The sequence below is a fragment of the Loxodonta africana genome, chromosome 19, assembly GCF_030014295.1.
Source record: "Loxodonta africana isolate mLoxAfr1 chromosome 19, mLoxAfr1.hap2, whole genome shotgun sequence".
NCBI lineage: Eukaryota > Metazoa > Chordata > Mammalia > Proboscidea > Elephantidae > Loxodonta > Loxodonta africana.
This window is the reverse complement of record NC_087360.1, coordinates 58,980,667-59,000,473: the sequence shown is the minus strand read 5'-3', so window position 1 is coordinate 59,000,473 and position 19,807 is coordinate 58,980,667. Positions and strand designations below refer to the sequence as shown.

General features: G+C 48.4%; 1 protein-coding gene across 1 annotated transcript in view; it reads right to left on the bottom strand.

The window, feature by feature from the left end:
• ANK1 (ankyrin 1) overlaps positions 1–19,807 on the bottom strand; it is a 164,180-nt gene that overhangs the window by 31,764 nt on the left and 112,609 nt on the right. Inside the window, exons 23-37 of the mRNA XM_064272784.1 lie at positions 19,254–19,338; positions 18,015–18,090; positions 15,458–15,555; positions 15,125–15,349; positions 13,981–14,135; positions 13,389–13,600; positions 12,580–12,784; positions 12,103–12,199; positions 11,397–11,625; positions 10,077–10,202; positions 9,829–9,948; positions 8,475–8,553; positions 7,718–7,792; positions 5,822–5,953; positions 4,364–4,510 (exon numbers count right to left, since the gene is read on the bottom strand). Of these exons, the coding sequence (XP_064128854.1) occupies positions 4,364–4,510; positions 5,822–5,953; positions 7,718–7,792; positions 8,475–8,553; positions 9,829–9,948; positions 10,077–10,202; positions 11,397–11,625; positions 12,103–12,199; positions 12,580–12,784; positions 13,389–13,600; positions 13,981–14,135; positions 15,125–15,349; positions 15,458–15,555; positions 18,015–18,090; positions 19,254–19,338 (2,061 nt within the window). The remainder of the gene's footprint in view (positions 1–4,363; positions 4,511–5,821; positions 5,954–7,717; positions 7,793–8,474; positions 8,554–9,828; positions 9,949–10,076; positions 10,203–11,396; positions 11,626–12,102; positions 12,200–12,579; positions 12,785–13,388; positions 13,601–13,980; positions 14,136–15,124; positions 15,350–15,457; positions 15,556–18,014; positions 18,091–19,253; positions 19,339–19,807) is intronic.

Below are 19,807 nucleotides of genomic sequence, written 5' to 3'. Positions count from 1 at the left end.
CGTGGCGTGAGCACACACATACCGACCCAGGACTTCCTTGCTTATGTTCACCCTGGAGCCCCTGCCCTGGTAACAATATTTAGATTGCATTCATGGATGTTCCCTGTGAGTTTCCAGAGGACCCCACACATCCATCCACACCCACACAAGCTTGGATCTGGGGCTCTAAGTGACCAAAACCTTGGTGCTGGTGGGGGCTACTATTATACTGGAGCAATGCTCACTAAGGCCCAAACACGTCTTTGTGAGCAACGTTTGCTAGGCACCATAATAAGCTCTACTAGGTTGGGTTTTATAAGTGCCCCAACTATTAGTCCCATGAGGCCCTGACACACCTGGGTCACTAGTCTGTCCCTCAGTCTAGCCTGGAGCTCCATTTTGTGGAAATCAGGTAAAAGGCAACTATACATATTGCTTTGGTGAAGAGCACAGTCAAACAGTTCGTCCTCCTCTTACAGCTTCGCTAAGTCTGCCTCGCCAGGTCTCTCCTCACCTCAGGTCATCAACCTGACTCTACTAATTCAGATGTGATGACTGTCCTTTTCTGTTTAATGTCAGTAGCAAGCTAGACAAGGAGTGGACAGACAACCTGGCCTCAGACAGGAACCACACTTCAGTAGTCTTATTCATTGTGAGCTGATATAGCTAAAACACATTTTATTTCCAAGTAGACATTAATATGTGTCCAATTCTTTTGTCAAATCAAATGGAGCTGAATAGCGTGGATATGCAATGTTCATCTTTTCTTTTATGTGAGAAATCTGTTCTGTTTTATTTTCAGGGACTTGCAATATATTTTTTTGCTTTATAGGCAATTTTTTTCTTCACATTTATTTCAAGGCTCCCAGGGTAGTTCTCTCCCATGTAGGAGAAGCAAACTGGCTTTTTGATTTAAACTCCCCTCTGCTCTGGCCAATCCAGGTGTATTTGGCAAGAGGAGTCACTAGGGAAGGAAAACAGATCTAAGGTTTCTAGTTCCCTGACACCACCTGCTTTTCTTAGACCCACAGGAACACGGAGCAACTAATTACTGCCCCTAGTCCCTGTGGCTTCATTAACGAGGTTTTGACAAGCAGAGAAATGAGGTACAGCACAAATGAGCCAAGGTGATGACTGTGACCATCAGTCTAGAAGGGCTCGGCTGGCACCAGGACATGTCATCACGTGACCTTCCCCAGGAGAAAGTCAGACATGTTGCAAGGGGATGCTATTTCCTGACCCTTATACCTATGATTCTTCCTGCCTCCTCCTTTCCAGACCAGAAGGGCACCCAGGTGTGGGATGGTCTTCCTGGGACAGGAAAGAGGGCAAGAAAACCCACAGAAGCCAATTCTGGTGCCTAGAAAGGCAGAGCTGGCCAAGTTGGGCATCTATTTACGAGTGTCAGCTCTGGGTTGTGGGTGGGGTGCACATTGGGATGTAGCCTGTCTCTGTTGGGACACTTGGATTGAGAAGAGGGCTCAGGAAGGGCTGATGAGGTTGGACAGAGGAGCCAGGAAGTATAGAAGTGTTCAATTTGTGACAATATAAAATCAACGAAGCAGGGAGAGGAATCCTTTGAAAACTTAAGCTAGATCATATCACTCCTTTGCTCAAAACCCTCCAATGGCTTTCCATCTCACTACTAATAAAACTCAATGTCATTATGATAATCTACAGGAGCTGCCTCCTGCTGCCCTTCTGACTTATTTCTTGCCCTTTCTACCTCCCACACTCTGCTCCAGCCTGTCCTGTGAACATGCCAGATGTACTCCCTGCATCAGGGCCATTGAAATGGCTGTACTCTGTCAGGAATGCTCTTTCTCTAGATATTGACACAGCTCATTCCCTCATCTCCTTCAAGTCTTTGCTATCCACTCACAGCACATACTATTTAATCCCTACAATCCCAGCACTCCTGATCACCTTAACCTGGGTTTATGTTTTTCCACACTACCTATCACCTGTTAGCGCATTATATAATTCACCTACATATCATGCTATTGTCTGGCTATTCTAATAGAATGTTCAAGAAGGCAGCGTTTTTTTTTTTTTTTTTTGGCTGTGTGAGAACTTTCTGATTTCCCATGCCTAGAACAGTGCCTGGCATGTAGCCAGAGGTTAAAATAATTTGTCAAATGAACTGACCGACTGAAACACAGCACTTCTCATCCCATCCTGGAGCACACACAGACACAGCCCTACAGAGGTATGTATAACACTGCTGATGCACTATAGTCTCTAGGTCTGAGAGGAGCTGTGAGTCCTATGTCCAATGAAAGACTTCTATAAATGCGTAGGTACGTAACTACCTTGTTTATACTCACGCAATTCTAATGGCATGTTGTCCTGTAGGTACGTAATTGAGGCTCAATAAAAACTTGCTGATTTGACTTTACTGAAACAGCACCAGAGTCATTAAAAAACCCAATCAAAATGGTTGAAGTGGCAAATGTTGTTATATATATTTTACCACCACCACCACAACAAAATAAAACAAAACCAAACCAAGTGACCAATTATCATGTAGGGAAGGAGAAGTGTCCTGTTATGTGGGTTTCCCGAAGTTTGTAGCACTCCTCATCTGCCCTCCCGTTTCTCTCTGTGAAAGGGAATTGGCCTACTTAGCAGTTCCTGCAATGTTCAAGCCAGGTGATCTGAGGGAAGGGTCCATGAGTGTGGACCACTGTCTTGGAGCCCTTTACGGTGGATTTGAAAAGTGAGCAGTGCACAGTGTACAACCAGGACAAGGAGGCACAACAACAGACCCCTGTGCATACACACACATACATGTATGCCCACAGACACAGCCATGAGACAGAGTAGGGAAAAAGCGTTAGGAGTCTTTCATGACATGCATCTCTTGGAGGTTGACAGCTCTTCACACCTGGCGGAGGTGGAGACAGTGGAGACAGGCAGTACAGGAGAATGAGCAAACTAGAGGTCGAGATGAGGTCAGAGGTAGAAGAGAGGGCAGACAGGAAATGACTGACATAAGGTGAGCCCTGCATCCAGGGGCACTTAATGGCATGTTTCAGGAGACACAGGACACAGGAGAGAGAGAAGTGTGAGGGGCTCAGCATGTGCGGACTCCACCTGGCTGGGAGTCTCCCAGCAGAAGGAGGCCCAGTGCCCAGCCCTGCCTAGGACTCATCACTGTCATTCCTTCCGGCCTGTTGGTGGTCAGGTGCACTGGACAACAGTGCAAGTGTGCATGGCCTGAGAAGCCTGTTAAAATTGGGAACTTTGGAGCATAAATGTCATGATGTAGCTGTCCGGGGTGACATATTAGGCCTCAGAGGAAGATGTTTCACAGAATTAAAGTACTTTCTTTCAAGCTCCCTACGGAATCTTGGGGATCAAATCCCACCTCCTAACTTTAAAAGCGACAACAGCCACACAGGGAATTGGGGGTGGGGGGAAGGGACAAGAACCCAGGCCTCCTGACTCCCAGACCCAAGCTTTTCCCACCACAGTGAACTGATGTTCAAGTGAGGCCTCTGCTCTGTGTCTATACCCACTGGTTAGAGAGCGAGGACCAGGAGAGGAAGCAGATGAAGGGGAGGGAGTGGGAAGCACCCAAGCCCCAGCGCCTTCATAGGACTAGCTACTTCCACTGCTACTTCAAGGAGAGCTGTCCTCAACCAGAAGAACCAGCAGTAGGGGGCTGGGGGTAGAGGTCAGGGTCTCCCTAGGCCTCTTATCCTCAGGCCAGGTCACACTGGAGGATCCATGCCATGCTGAACCACATCAAAAAGAGTGAGAGGTAAGAGATGGAAAGCAAAAAAAGGGAGAAAGAGAAGGAGACTGGACTCAGAGAAAAGTAAACCTCTAAGCCTCACAGAAGTGGCCGCAAGAGGATTTTTAAAACTCCATCCAGTTAATCTACATCAGGCCTTGGGCAAGAATCTCCAAGCCTTTTCTTTCTCAGTCACTGGGTGTTTAAAGCTGAGATATTACATAGTCGCAATTCTTTATTTTTCAGGTGGGGACACTGAAGCCTCAAGAGGACCCACACCTTGTTCAGAGCTATACAGAGTGTTCGTACACACACAGGGGCAAGAGTCTAGCCCATTGCCCTCCAGGGTCAAGCTCTACCCTGTGACACCAGGCCCCATTGGTATCCCAGCCTGGTCGCTGATGGTCAGAGAGCCTCTCTCACATGACTACAGAGGTCGCAGGCACTGATGAGGACACCAACCTCCACAGGCAGTCTGCCTCCTTCACTGGCCTCTGCTCACCTAGGAGTTAGGTGCTGACAGACCTCCCACCAACGGGAGAGATGACATCAAGGGATAAAATCTCGTGTCAAGGAGACTTCAAGGGCTGGTTTCTGGAAGGTAGGACCCAGCTCTGCCCCCACCTCATTCCAGAAGACACTCACCATTCATCTGAGGGGGTGACAAGAAGTAGTCCTGGTCGGTGTGCCGCCGCTCTGGTCTCAGGCTGCGGTATTGTCTCCCAGGGCCCTCCAACATGTTCACAATCTCGCTCCGGTCAATGTTCCTCAGGGCTGTATAGAGATTCTCCACTGCCAGGGAGCAGACAAGAACAGGCCCTTAGTGAATGAACTGCCATTTTCTAGGGCAGCAAGGAAATATTACATGGGCTCTGAACATTAGGCCAGGAGGGGAAGATGTGAGAAAGGAGATGGTTTATATTTTCAGAAGATGGAGGCAACCCTTTCTTGGTCAGAATCAAAATGAAATGCCTCTTGGGAGAATTTTTCTTTTGAAACACTTTAACTGGTTTTTTCCCCAAGGCTAACAATGGCCAATTTTAAAGCACAGAAAGCTTGTTTCTGTAATCTGAGAGCAGTACCAGAAGAAAACGAGGGTGAGAAGGATTGGATTCTGTCCTTTTGAAAGGCTTGGTCCTTGCCAGTTGATTTGGGATGCAAATGGAATACTCAATTTCCTTTTACTGTTTTTTGGGCATGGGAGTTTGGTTGGGGAGGAGCTGAAAAGATAATGAGAGACAAATCTTTCCTCCAGGTTGGAGAAAAAGATGCCCCTGTAAGAACGAGAACTGTTTCAGATGGACTCGGCTCATCCATACTCTATCCTGAGAGGACAGTACCCATTTGTTTGAGAAATTCAGCAGGAAGACTTCAAAGATGAGAGTCACACACCCTGGATATATGCTGTAATCTAGGGGTCCTGGTACAATTTCTACCTTATTCCAAGGGTGGGAGAAAGGTCGAGGCCAAGATTCTGTGGTAACTTGGTACGATTGGCTAGAAGACCTAGTGACCCTGAGGTGTGTGCGCATATAGTGTGTATGTGTGTGTTCTGGGTTGAATTGTGTCTCCTAAAAAGATGTGTTGGAATCCTGACCCTGTGGATGTAATCCCACTTGGAAATAGGGTTTTCTTTGTTATGTTAATGAGGCCATGTCAGTGTAGGGTGTGTCTTAAACGTAATCATTACTGAGTGATATAAAGAGCAGCCTAAACACAGAGATATATGAACACAAACGGGGTAAGATAGATGCTATGCGAAGATCACTAAAGAACCAAGGATTGCCAGCTACCAGAAGCTGAAATAGACAAAGAAGGACCTAGCCCTACAGCCACACTCTAAATTTGGACTTCTAGCTTCCGGAATTGTGAGAAAATAAATTTCTGTTCTTTAAAGCCACACACTAGTAATATTTCTGTTACATAGCACTAGGAAACTAAGACTGTGTGTGTATGTGTGAGAAAAAGAGACAGAGACATATTGATTGATTCCCAAAAGGCCAACATGACAAATGGAGTTAGAAGGAAGAACCCCACTGGTGAAGAGTAGGTCCTGGCACATGCTTTGGAAAGAGAAGGCTTCCTCAGCTTAAGAGTACTGACTATTTGCATCTTGTCCTTCACGGGTGACCCAGGAGTTCAATAAGGCTGCACTCTGTTCCAGCAAGGAGTTGGGATTTTCTACGCGGATCCTGTTGATGTCGTCCACACTGAACTGCAGCTCCCGGGCCAACTCTGAAAGCAAAGAACCAAGATCAGACGTGAGCCAAGCCAGAGACCCTACCCAGCTCTGTTCAAGCTCACAAGCCAGCCGTTGTGGAGTGGAGGTGTTGAAAGGGGAGTTCGAGAACAGTTCTGCCTTGGATTTGATATTTCTTCTGACCAAGAAATAATAAGCGAAATGCAATCACTGACATCTTTGCATCCCCAGAAAATGGGATGGGGGTGGGGTGCTTAATAAATAGCTATTGAACGAATGAATGCTCTTTCTCTCTATTACTTCACATATGAGATGATGAGACTGAGCAAGGTTAGATATTCATCCAAGGTCACAGGACAAGTTAGTAGGAGAGCCAGGAGTGAACAGAGCCCACCAATTCCCACTCCAGTGTTGTTTATCCCGTTTATACTCATGTTTCTACAGGATGGCACTCACTTTCCCCCAAGAATCAATTATAACGGGAATGCATTCAGGTAACTCTGTGTCTCTGTATTTACATTTCTTCAGGGAAAGGCATTATTTACATTTAAAATGAAAATAACAAATTAGCATCTAAATGCAAGGTAATGACATTGAATCTTAGCTCTTCCCCTGCCCTCCTTATTTTATTGTTATATCTCACAGGTGCCTCAGAAGGGAAAACAGCATCAGAGTCTAACTGCAAGGATGATGACGATCAGAGGGAAAGTGATAGGGAGAATCAGAAGAGGCACGTACAACACACACACACACACACACACACACCCCCCAAGAAGCAGCAACAATCAGTTGCCATTGAGTTGCTCCCGTCTCATGACGACCCCACATATGTCAGAATAGTACTGGGCACCATAGGGTTTTCCATTATTTTCAATGACTTCAGAAGTCAATGATTTTTCTTCCAAGCCGCCTTGGGTGGACTTGAACCAGCAACCTTTTGGTTAGCAGTCGAGTGTGTTAATCATCTAACTACCCAGGGACTCTTAAGAAGCAGTAATAGAGATGGTTTAAAGGATGAACTGTCTTTGAGCTTCTGAGTATGTGTCATGCTGCCTTTCAGCAAGTTTTTGCTAAGGTTTCTGAATGTGTCTAAAGTGGTCTGCAGGGTGCCTGAGTGGAGGGCATCCATTCTTATAAAAAGGCAAAAAAAGGGAGTGGGGGAGAGAACTAGCTTATAGGGTCAATGATTGAGCATTGTGAGCATTTTGACCTTTACGTTCATTTTGCCCACTTGCCTCCCTTCAAATAAGATGTACCCCCATTGTTGATGGGACTTCTGGTAGACTTCAGCTACACCCGGAGATTTTAATGAAAAATTTTGACTTTCTCTTTTCTTCCCTCCTCTATCTCCACAAAGCCAGACTTTGGGGCAAGGCAATTTACAGAGAAGTGGGAGCAGCGGCCAGGCAGTCAAGAGACGTAGTTGTGGTTTGTATGCTTGCTTCCCCGGGCTCTGTCACTGACTAGCTGCACAACAAGGTCACATCTCAGTTTTCCCATCCGCAAAATGAGATGGACTAGACAAACCCTAAGGTCTCGTAGAGTATCAAAAGTTGATGCTTCTCTCCCACAAAGGAAAACCAAGCAGAGTCTAGAAAGGAGGGAGCATCCCCTTTCCATTGGCACCCTGGGCCTGCTTGAGCAACAGACCTATCCAAGACCATAATGGATCAGATCCACAACAGAGGGGTGAAGAGAGGGTAAGAAATGCTTTCACCAGTGGCTCATTAAGAGGGAGTGAGGGTAGGGGACACATGAAACAGCCAAAGTGCTTTAACAGCCCAAATTCCCACACTCACCTGCCCAGCTGAGGCCAAGGTGCTCTGATATAACAGCCATTTTCATGTCTGCTTGATCTGTCCCATTGAGGTCACCTGGGGAGAAGCAGGAGATTTCATATAGTAGCCTTGGCAGGACACAGCCTTGACAGGTGTGAAGACTTGATGCTGGTGGGGCACAGGTCATGTAATGGACCTCAGTGTACCCCTGGATTGATTGCAAAACCTGTAAGGCCCAGGTGGGACCCCAGTCAAAGGCTCTATATGCTGTATCCACAGTGGGCTGAGTAAATCCACGACAATGGCAGAACCCTTATGCTAAAACCCATTGCCATCTAGTGGATTCTGATTTGTGCTGACCCTGTGTGTTACAGAGTAGAACTGTGCTCCATAGGGTTTTCTTGGCTATAATCTTTACGGAAGCAGATTGTCAGGCCTTTGTTCTGCAGTGTCACTGGGTGGGTTTGAACCACCAGCCTTTAGGTTAGTAAAACCCACCCATTGCCATCAAGTCGATTCCAACTCATGGCAATCCTATAGGACAAAGTATAACTGCCCCATAGAGTTTCCAAGGAGTGCCTGGTGGATTTGAACTGCCGGCCTTTTGGTTAGCAGCCATAGCACTTAACCACTACACCACTAGGGTTAGTAAAAGTAGACAAGCTCAAATTGTTTGCACTGCCCAAGATCTAGCACCCTTGCCAGGAGGGGGAAGTGATCTAATTCACAACTTTCTTGGAAAGAGAGTGAGCACGTATCATCACAAAGAGGTTCATACCCAGTGGTGATTCTCTGAGAATGCTGTATCTCAAGGACAGGGGTGTCAGCGTCCTTCTCCTATCATCAGCTCCACTCCCCTGCAGAAGAAAGAAAAAGAAAGGGTGATTTGCTTTGTGGCTATTCCCTGGTCTTGAAGAAAGGGGATTTGAGCCCACGTTCTGTGGGGTAGGGAATGATGACCCTGGCAAACAGTAGCTCCATTTCTTTGGATGCACAACAAAAAGAAGCAGAAGTGTGGAAAGAGGTGGCAGTAAAGAGACATTGCTGAAGCTCACGTTTTATTAATAATAATAATGGCAAACTTCTGTAGCACTTATCATGTGCGAGGCCCTGTTTAGTACCTATGAAGTAGGTACTATTATTATTTCCATTTCCTCCATGAGAAAATTGAGGCACTGAGAAGTTAACTAAATTTCCCAAGGTCACCGAGCTAATAAGTGGTGAAGCAGATAATATTTGGATTCCTTTCTTCTCAGAAGACCCAATTCTGATACTGGCCCCAGTGAGGAGGCTTAACCCTTGGCACTGGGGAACAGCCCCCGGACGCTTGCCCAAGAGAGCCTCTTTTGAAACAGAAGTTAGTTTACTGTGGTCCTCAGAAAGAGAAGAGAAACTGAGTCATGAGTGTGTGAATGTAACCTTGCTTCTTTTCTAGTTTCGCATGGAAGGCTAATGATTAGAAAAACGACAGCAACAAAACACCAACGATAAAAAGACATGGAGACACGATGATCACTCCAAAGTCCCTCGTGTAGGAGATGACTCTGATACTCTTACAGGTATCAATAAATGAACATACCTGGTCAAGAGTCTTTTGCTGAGCTCAAAAAACTGGTTGTTTGCAGGGCTGAGGACGCCAGGGTTCCCTTCTTTTGAGGGCCTGGCACCCTGGGGGAGATGAGCAAGTCAATGGAAAAGAGGCTTGATAAAAGCTACCAAATGGCCAGGTAACCTTGAGCAATTCAGGACCTATTTTGAAGCCTCTGAGGCCTCAGACGAGGGAAGCCAAAGAAGATGTATTTAAGGCCCCTTCTAACCTTCCCATCCTAGAGAGCTCAGGGCCCACAAGGCGAACATGCATGTTCTCCTCTGATACATGGGTTGCTCTTCAGGTCACGTGACCAAAGCTTGACTTAGCTTTGCATAATGGGTCTGGCAAGTTCTCTCTGCTAAGCCATAGACAAATGTCCAGAGGTGAGCGAAGAGCCTCTCTGTACCTCGAGGCGTTCAAATGTAGCTTCTCAATGGGGAGAAGCCCTTTGGAAGTGCTCAACCTGGTATCTGTTTTGAGATGTTCTTAGGGGACCCCATCTCTGGCTGAGGGTCCTCATCAGGTGGGCCAGGCAGCTCACCTTGGTGCAGGGAGGCATGGTGATGTTCAAGTGGCAGAGAATGTGTGGGGTGTCCTCATACTTCATCGCCTTGCGCAGAAATGACAGGGATCCTCCTGGTTCTCGACTGCTGTCCCGCACCTAAATTCAATCGCACAAAAGAAAGGCTCAGGGAGCTGTTTTACAGGCCACCAGGCTGCTTGGTTTGGGGATTTCTGCCTCCCCAACTTTCTAGACCCAGACAAGAGGTCAGCAAGGGATGCTGGCACCTTTACAGGTATGGCCAAACAGTTCTCCTGAAAGGCTTGGAAGTAGAAGGTGCGCTGCTGGGCAGCTTTTCTGACTGGTACCAGGTTCCCGAAGAGTTCCACATGGAGGGGCATTCCTTCCAAAACCTGTAGGAAGGGAAACGCAAATACACCTCGTCAGGTAGAAATGCCCAGGTAACCTACCTTTAAGCTTTGACCTTTTCCTTCCCAAGATACACCCTTTCTACAGCCAGGGCACAGATGGCATGCTCTGAGAAATTCCACTATTTGTTTTGGAAGATGCTTTATCCTCAAGGTTATGACGAATGAGGCATGCTTCCTTCCTAACAAGGTCTCATAATAAGCAAGATCTCCATATATCCCTAGGATGTCAGAACTTGGCTTCTAAAAATCTGGATCGGTTGTTATGTTCATCCCCCAAATTTTCATTTATGAGACGTGCTAGAAGGACCACGTTCTATTTGAATCTCACCTATACTAATGATCCCAGATGCGTCTATAATGCTTTCAGCTGAGAAGTTATCATTAATTCATTTGACAGTTGAGGGAGTTGAGGCCCAGAGAGAGTAAGTGCCTTGCCTAGTTCGTGCCTGAGACAGGATGAAAACCGGGGCTCGGGGCTCAGAGCTCCAGTCCCGTGCTTCCTTTAGAAGACTCAGCATAGACTCTGAGGCCATAGTTCTAGAACGGTCCTGGCATATTACACAATTTATGTTCAGGTATCCTGGGAGCAGTGATAGGTTCAGATCTAGTTCCCGTTTCTTTATTCACACCATAGTCGAGCCCTCTCCCCTGCTGCACCATCTGAGCACTGTTAAAACCCTAGCATAGCAGTTAAAGGTGTGGACTCTGGGGTCAGACTACTTGGACAAATCCTTTCTCTACCTTTTACTATTTGTGTGACCTTGAGCAAGTTACTTTACCTCTCTCGGCCTCAGTTTCCTCATCTGTAAACTGGGGATAATAAAAGTACACAGTTATGAGAATTAAATGAGCTTAGCAAGTAAAGCCCTGGTAGCCAAGAGCTCAACAAATGTTAGCTCCTTACTGTCACAAATCAGAGGCTCTGCTGCTTGCCCTCAGATACACATGTTAACTTTCCTCACTTTTGTCAAAGGTTCTTCAGGATGTTTCTCAAGAAGGGAATCAAAAAGACACAGCCTAGAAACCCTCTCCTTTACAGAGCTAAGGTTTTCTGACTACACTGGGTCACAACGTACACCAAGAGTGCCGCTATCCTAGCTCCGGAGGTTTTGTCTCAATGTGAGAAACGAGGAGGGTCTGTGAGTGCCCGGGAATAAAGGGGACCAGGAGCAGTACCTCGATATCTCTGCTCCGGGCCACCTCGACAAAGTTCTCGTGTTGCTCCAGGGTCTTATCCACTTTATCATCCGTCATGCAGTAGCAGCGCAGCCGTCCTTCTCGGGAGTCGTTCATCTTGGCAAAGATGACAAACTTGGCCATATAGGGGACTGCAGTAAGCTCCTTGTACAGCAGAGTAGCAAAGTTTACGGCCTCAGCAGTCCGAGGACAGTCTGACAGCCAGAACCTAAAAAGGGAGGGCTCGTTATAAAGTGGGGTCCCTGGGTGGTGCAAAAGCTTAACACACTCGGCTGCTAACCACAAGGTTGGAGGTTCAAGTCCACCCAGAGGCACCTTGGAAAAAGCCCTGGCAATCTGCTTCTGAAAACTCAGTCACAAAAGACCTGATGAAGCACAGGTCTACTCTGACACACATGGGGTCGCCACGAGTCAAAATTGACTTAATGGCGACCCGTTTAATTATACAGCGTATTCCTAAAGGCCTGATGGAGAGCTTCACTTCTACCCAGACAGGAGCTATCTATCTGTAAGTCTAATACTCCTTGGGGTTCAATAAAGCTTCCTCTAAGTGGAGAGGGGCAGTGAAGGAACCTCAGGGTGTGCAGGTTGGGGCATGAAGACAGCTACCCTGTGGGGGCAGCACCGACCCCCATAATCTATCTGGAACTTGGGAGCACCAGGTTGGGCTTAGGCAGCATCTCACCTGGCAGAGACGTTGGTGGTAAAGTTGGCGCACTCATTGGCGTACACCAGCTTGGTTGTGCCTGTTATATCTTCCCATTGGGCTTGATCTGTTCCTCCTGCAACAAGAACAGAAATGGGGCCGAGGGGTCATCTTCTGACTGTGCACATGTAAACACTAAGGACTGAATGTGCAAAGGCACAGATGGGCACATCTGGCTGAGGCTCGCTTGGTCTATGGCTCTGAGCACACCTTATTCTCTCACTTTCTCCTTCTCCTGCTTGCCATCTGCAGCACCCCCTTCTCCTTAGGGTCAGGGACCGTGGACTTTTACTCAGATGCATCATCCCTCCATCTCTTCCAAGAGCACATCACCCCACAGGAAATCAAGAGTGAGGAGATGGCGGTTTCCCACCCTCCTGCCTCCCCTGCCCCAGTGCCTGCTGGAAGGAGCCCTGCTGCAGAGAAGACAGGATGGAGGCAGGACGGTACTCTCACCAATAACACTGCAGAGCAGGCGCAGGCTGGTGGTATCCCCCTCTCCGCTGTCCCGAGGGTTGTCTGTCCATGAAGGAGGGAGCGGGATCCGAAGCCCTATGGGGCGGTGGAATTTCCGGCGCCTCGGTTCCACGGTGACAATGGGGCTGAAGGTGGCCTGGTTGCCCAGGAGTTTGGTGACTAGCTCATCGGGTACAGGCTGGGCCTGGGGAATGTCAAAGGTAGGATGCTCAGCTCCAGAGCAGGAGAGGAACTTGTCAGACAAGACACGAGATGGAGGCACCATCATCCCCAAGGGGGGAGTGGGGTCTGTCTATTCACCTGACAGAGGCTCCTCTCGGGGTCTCCTCTACTACTGTTCTTGTCCCTGGTTGCAGCTCTCACCACATCTATTTACTGTGCTGGCCACGGGGCCTGCCTGAGGTCTGATGTCACTGCCTAGCTCTCCTCCCTGGTCTCTTTCTCCCCTTCACCCTGCTGCTTCCCAATGCCAGGACATCACCACCTCTGCTCTGCCTCAGTCTGCTCCAGGAAGTGATATGGTACGCCCTTACGCTGAGCACAGCTGGCCATGTGGTGTGATGTGCTATCCAGGGCTTTTTGCCACTTAACAGGGAACGTCTTGCCTCATCTCTACCCCCACCCGTTCTTCTTTTGAGCCGGAAGACCAGCTCTCTCACTGGGAAGTTAAGGACAGAAGTGTGGGACATCACGGGGACAAGGAGCAGTCTTCCTGAGGGCCGTAAGTCCTTCCACCCTCCATGCGCTCCAAGTGGGGGGGTCCCAGCTGGCCCGGGGGGGTGTGTCACCTGCAAAGCCAGCGTCACTTTCTTGGTGACAGCATTTTCTGGAAAAGTCGCCTGCACCAGGGGGACCAGCTTGCTCTTCAGAGAGCCCCCTTCAGGGGTGATGCTATCGGAGTCCTGGTAGATCCGGGACACGATCATGAAGTACAAGGGGAAGCTGTCGGTGGTGATACGGTAGATTCTCTTTTTCTCCAGCTCTTCCAGGCTCTCCAGCTCTGTAATCACACAGCGATGCCCACCCCCACTGGTCACTCTGAGTGCAGGCTCAGCCCCGCTCTGTGTCCCCAGAGCCTCCTCATCCTTGACTGGCTGTATTGCCCTCCCCTGGCACCCAAAAGTAGGGAGGGAGGCTGATGGCCTGGAGAGGCAAACCCCTGGGTCCAGGTCAGCCAAAGCTGCTGAGGGCTGCAGGCAAGGGCCAAGCACCCACTCAGGTGCCCTTGACACCTGGAGCTTGGCCAGATGGGGCCATTTCTAGCTTTTCAGGGTCCCCCAGTCTCCAGACAACCCCAACAATCAACCCCAAAAGTGCAACCTCAAACCCCATCTTCCTGAAGGAGGAGCACTCTGCCCCGGAATCCACATGGCTCATCACCTTCGTCCGTCCCTCTGAGGAGCTCATCCAGGTCACTTTCGCTGTATTTCTTCTCATGGTCCCTCCACATGGAGCCATTTCCACTCTTCAGAACTACCAGCTCTCGGTCCCCACGGCCATGGGAGGCGAAGTGGGGGATCTCCACAAACACGGGGCTGGGGGTAGGACAGAGCAAATGATGGGGGAGGGAAGAGGAGGTGGGACAGGGCAGTCAGGCTCCTGTCTGGAGGGAGGGGGCACTGAAGCCACAGTGGGGGCCCTACCCACTGGCAGGTCCCTACAGTGAAACGTGCCAGCGTCTGGGTGCCTGAGATGCTCCACAGCTCCTCTTGCCATCAGGCTCCAGAATGCCAGGAAGGGGCTCAGCCTCATTTCACAAAGGAAGCTCTGTCTGCTTACCGCCCCGCAGGCAACAAGGCTGCCCTTGGCCTTGATACCGGGAACTCATCTGACACAGTTAGACAGGTAAGCTAACCTCTCTGAGCCTCAGTTTCCTCGACCATAAAATGGGGATATACCATTACCTTTGGAGGACGGTTTTGAGAATCACATTTAAAAAGGTGAAAGCACTCTGCAGGCTGCTTTATAAATTGTGGATGAAAACATGGAGATGGGAAAGGAGAGCAGGCAGAGGTGGGAAGGCAGGGCCCCTGGTGGAGACCTGCCTGAAGAGTAAAAAAGGTCCAAGGAGAACCCCGGTTTGCTGCAGAAAAGGTGAGAAGGAGTCGGCCTCTGAAGCCCATTAATCTTTTTTCCGGGGCGCTGCTGCGGAATGACCTTGCAGGAAGACTATTTTTATTGCTTAAATAATTAGCCTCTTGGGAGCCTCCCAAGCAACCCTGTCTTCCCCTCCATTTCTACCTATCGTGTCACAGCAAGATGTGAGGGCATGGCGCTCCACCAGGATAGGAACTCTCTAGTGTATCTAGGAAATGGAAGTGAGAGGGGACTAAAGCTCCCAGTTCTGTTGCCCTGTCCAGGACGGTAGAGGAATAAGAGGGGCTCCGGGGCTCGCCTCCCCCTCTGCCCTGAGGCTGGGTGGTTCTGGGGGTTGCTGTGGGGGCAGCAGTAATGGGAACTGCGGGGCAGGAACCGGTTAGGAACACATCTTGTACACGCACACCCAGCAAGAGCAACCTCTTACCCCAAGAACTGGAACCCCGTGGGTCCCAGCATGATGATTCTGCTGGCCAGGCCCTCTGCCTCGGCCAGTGGGGGTGGTGTGCTCAGCTTCTGGGGCTTGACCAGGCGGCAGGTGATGCGCGTGGGCGAAGGATAGGACCGAGGTGGGATCACCACCCTTAGGCCGTTGTGGCGACTTCCTCTCATGGAGCCTCCCCGGGCGTCAACCATGAAGCTCACCAAAAATCTAGGAGCACAGACAGTTCCATTTTGGGCTTCTACACAGCCCCTCTGAGACAGGGAGAACGGGCGGCCCAGAGTCCCAGGTGTTCCCTGCACTTGGGTGGGGACTCACCCTGTGTGGACTGGGCTGGCCACTGGGCTGATGTTGTCTGAGGTCTCTGTGGCGGGGCTGCTGGGGATAAGCGAGTCTTCATCATATTCTCCAAGTGCCTGAGGAGGAGAGAAAAGCCCCTCCTGTCCTTTCACCTCCTGGACCACAGGTGCTGGTCTCAGGCCAGCTGGGTATTGTGCCAGGGCTGAGAAGGCCCAGGAATGTCTCATTGCCAGAAACGAAGTGGCCAAATGGAGAAATGACTCCCGCACACTAATTCACGAACCTTTCCATGATAGGACATTCTTAGAGTCTAAAAGGGAGCACAGGCATTTTCCTACCTTCATCACCTTTCGTTGGCCCAAGATCCAGGGAGAGATCTTTGAATCTTTATTTAGAATAGATGGAGTAAGTCCACACTCTTTAGCCTGGCTTTGGGGTCCTATGCCCACTGCACACACTTGTGACTTAGGCACCCCTTTCTCTAGCTACACCCCAGTATGAAGCCTCTGCTCTAGGCAGATTGGTTTTCTCCCTAAAGTTGGCATTTAAACCTCTGGGTTTGAATTCCTGCACCCTCACCTACAAGCTATTTTGCTTTGGGTAAGCTACTTATGGAGCCTCTGGGTGTAGAAAGCAGTTAATGCGCTTGGCTGCTAACCAAAAGAGTGGTGATTCGAGTCCAACCAGAAGCTCCTTGGAAGAAAGGCCTGGCAATCTACTTTTGAAAAATCAGCCATCGAAAGCCCTACGGAGCACAGTTCTACTCTGACACACATGGGATTGCCACGAGTCAGAATCAATTGCACGGCAACTGTTTTTTTTAATCTACTCATCCTGTAGGCGTTTGAGATACATGAGGTGAATGAATCAAGGCCCCTGTCCTTGCGGAAACTTTCCATTTCCTCATCTGTAAAATGGGGAGTTTCCTACCTCACTGTAACATTGCAAATACAGGGATACAGGGCTACTTTGCACAGGGTCTTGTCCTTCACAAGGACTCATGAAAGCCAGCAGGACCTGAATCTGGTCCTGGTACCTTCCAGCCTTATTCTCACCTCTGTTCTCGCTCATGCTTTCCAGAACGCCCTGTGACTCTCCTTAGCTAGTCCAATCCTGTCCATTTCTCGCGTCTCATCGCATCTATGAATCCTTCCTGTTGACACTAAACTCCCTTCTCTGAACTCTTCAAAGAACTCACACCACAAAATTTAGCACTTCGTTATTCACCATCCTGTATTTTTTCTAATTGGTTTCATGTACCTGAGTCTACTTTTCCAGTTAGACCATAAGTTCCTATGTATCCAGGTATCCGGGTATTACCTCTTATAGCCCTCCTCTGTTTCTGATAGAATCTAGCCCCACACAGGGCACATAGTAAGACCTGCTGACTTGAGTTAATGACTTAAGCAAAGAGTTGGAGAGAATGGTTTGCTCAAGGAACAATAGGACACAGGTCTACCTGGTTGGGTTCTCCTCAATCTCATTGGCAAGGCATCCAGAGAACATGCCCCAGCAGTAACACGGCCATAATTGAGCATATCTCCCAAATGCCACCCAGTGGCACCAATGTTGATCATGATGATATGTCCTCGAGTAGAATGGCTGATCAGACAGCTAAAAAGCTGGCTTATCCCTGGGTGCCATTTATGCATCCAGGGTTATCCCTGCTTCTTTCAGACATATACCCCTTTGGTGACAAGGGGGAAATCAACCTTAGATGGAAAACAGACACACCTAAAGCTATCAGCCTTAGAGCAGCCACATCCAAACTTGTGGGGATTATAACACCATACTGCTTTCTTTTTTCCCGAAAAAATTTCCTTGCCCTGGAAAAAAGTCCCAAACAGCATAAAATTAAACTAAAAAAAACTAGGGGGAATTAAATTGTTTTAAAACATTCCTCTGTGTGTGTGTGTGTGAAAAATTCAGGTAGCATCCTGGGAAGCCACAATACAGGGTGCTAGAGTGAATAATACCCCACATTTGGAATAGCTCACTGACATCACTTTTATACCTGTATTAGCCTTTTAAACTCTCATCCCAATAGCTCCTTGAGTGAGGTGAGGCAGAAGCTGTTGCCTTTTTACACATGCGAAAGAAAGTCACAAATGGTACATGGCTGGCCCTGAGCTTCACAATGGGTACAGGCTGTACCCAAGTGGACCTCTAGTTCACTACGCCTGCTTCAGGTATGGCCTCCTCCCTTGCACTGTGACCTCTAGTCTCCGTATGGGCAGAAACCAGGTGCTCGGGGGTGGTGGTTACTAGAACATGGGCTTCAGAGCCAGAACTTCTGGTGTCACTTCTCGACCTCCCTGGACTAGGTCACTGATTTTTCACATACCCCTTAGGCTCTCTGACATGCATGTCATTAATGTCTGGCATAATAATAATCATGCTGACAACACTAAGGGCTACAGAAAACACATGGGATCATGGATCCGAAGGGACTATATAAATGCTAAAAGCTTTTCAATCGTTAATTCCTATCAGTGCAGTGCAGGTCGTCTCAAAAAATCACAGTCTTGGGCCACTCACTCTGCAAAAGGAAAGGGAGAGAAATAACACTTCTTACCTGCTCCTCATCAGTTCTGAAGAGCCCGATCTCAGGTGTGACACAAGGAATCCTCGGAATGGCTGGGGATTCCATCCTGTGTGCCAAGAACATTGGGAAATCAAAAGGGCAACCTTTCTAAGTGGCCCCCTATCTTTCATGGAAGGCCTAAGTGAAACACCTCTGTACCCCCATAACAATCTGTCCAATCCCACGTTCCTCTCTTCATTCTGAGCTCCCCATTCATACATGCAACACAATTATTCCCCTTCCATGTGCTGGCCATTCTCTTCGCCTCACCTACAGACTCTTTCTTTTCCTCTTTGCTGCTACGGAGCCCAAATGTCCTTCTGGACCTAGCTGAAGGAGCTGCCTCCTCCATGAAGTATTCTCCTGACTAGTCCAACTCACACTGATCATCCCTTTTTGTAGTCCTCTAGCCCTTGGTGATGGAGCCTCATGCTGGGCATAATAATATACTATCCCGCTTTGCTAGATGACCACTTTGCGTGTGTTCTGGTCCCACCAAATGAATCTATCTGTAAGTTTCTTGTGGTCAGGATCCAAGTCTTATTCTTTCCAACAGATGTTCAGAAAGTACTAATTGATTAAATATCCTTTTAGTTCCACAGCCTGCTTGTTTGACCAGAACTAATTTTGCATAAGCCACGGAACTAAACCGGAATGCATGCTTCTGTCTTTAAACGTTGACGATTTTAGATCTATTCACAAAACATCTCTGTGTGCAAATGTACCCCCAATGGTAGAAGTCTCAACAGTCACAGGGAGAAGTTAGAAAGGTGTTCCAGCAGACACAAATCCTTGGTGGGTTTCACCTAATATAGCTTGTGGACAGGGGAACATGGTCAGTGTTGGATCTTAGCTTGGCAGCCATTTCTAGTGCAAATCTTCCTCAACGGAATCGTCTGGTAAGAAGCTGAGAGCACATGAGAGTGAGAGACGGTGTAAATATGTGACTGTGAGTGAGGGGAGGAAAAAAGCTGGTAGATAGGGATGGGAAGAGGGGAATACATGCTCCCAGGCAGCCCACTATCAAAGAGGCCTCCATTCCCTCTCAGCAGCCCAGACACAGAGCCAGCCTATCTTGGTGCAAATCTGGACCACAGTCCAACCAACCCAGCATTCTGTCTTTGTCAGAGCCACATCCAAGGCCTGGCCTTCTTGCTACTTTTCCTGGCTCTGGAATCCTTCGAGTTCTAGGGTTAAGCCTTGGCCATCCACCGTGTGAGTACTTCTTACATTTGGTCTAGCATAAAGTCCAGTTGCTCTTTTTCTTCATATGCATCCCTGGAATACTTCTCAGCTCTGAAGCCAAAGTCTTCCCCTGGAACCACACAAGTTTAAGTGAGTGACAGAATGGAGATAGTAGATTGCCTTTCTTTTTTAAAAAAGTGCTTTTCCTGGTCCTCCTCTCAGTGCTTGCACCTGAGGAGTGGAGGAAGGTCTCTGATACTCAAATGGGATCATTAGCAATGACTTTGACCACTCCTGTTCCTCCAGCTCCAGTATATAGAATGGAGCAGCTAACTCCTAACATCTTAGCTTGTAAGAGGCTTTGTAAAGAAACAAAGAAAATACAGCCAGGAAAAACTTTCTTAGCTTGACAAGTCCTACTTGAAAACAGCCCTTCTTTGGTGTCCAGAGACACCAAAGAAAGTCGTTCCTGTTCTTTTCCGTACCACACACCACAGAAGGGCCAACAGCAGTGGAACTGAAACCACTCATTTCGAAGGGCTGCAGGATTTTTTCCTAACCACGGCAGCTACAACCTCGTTATTTCCTAAGCCCACTAC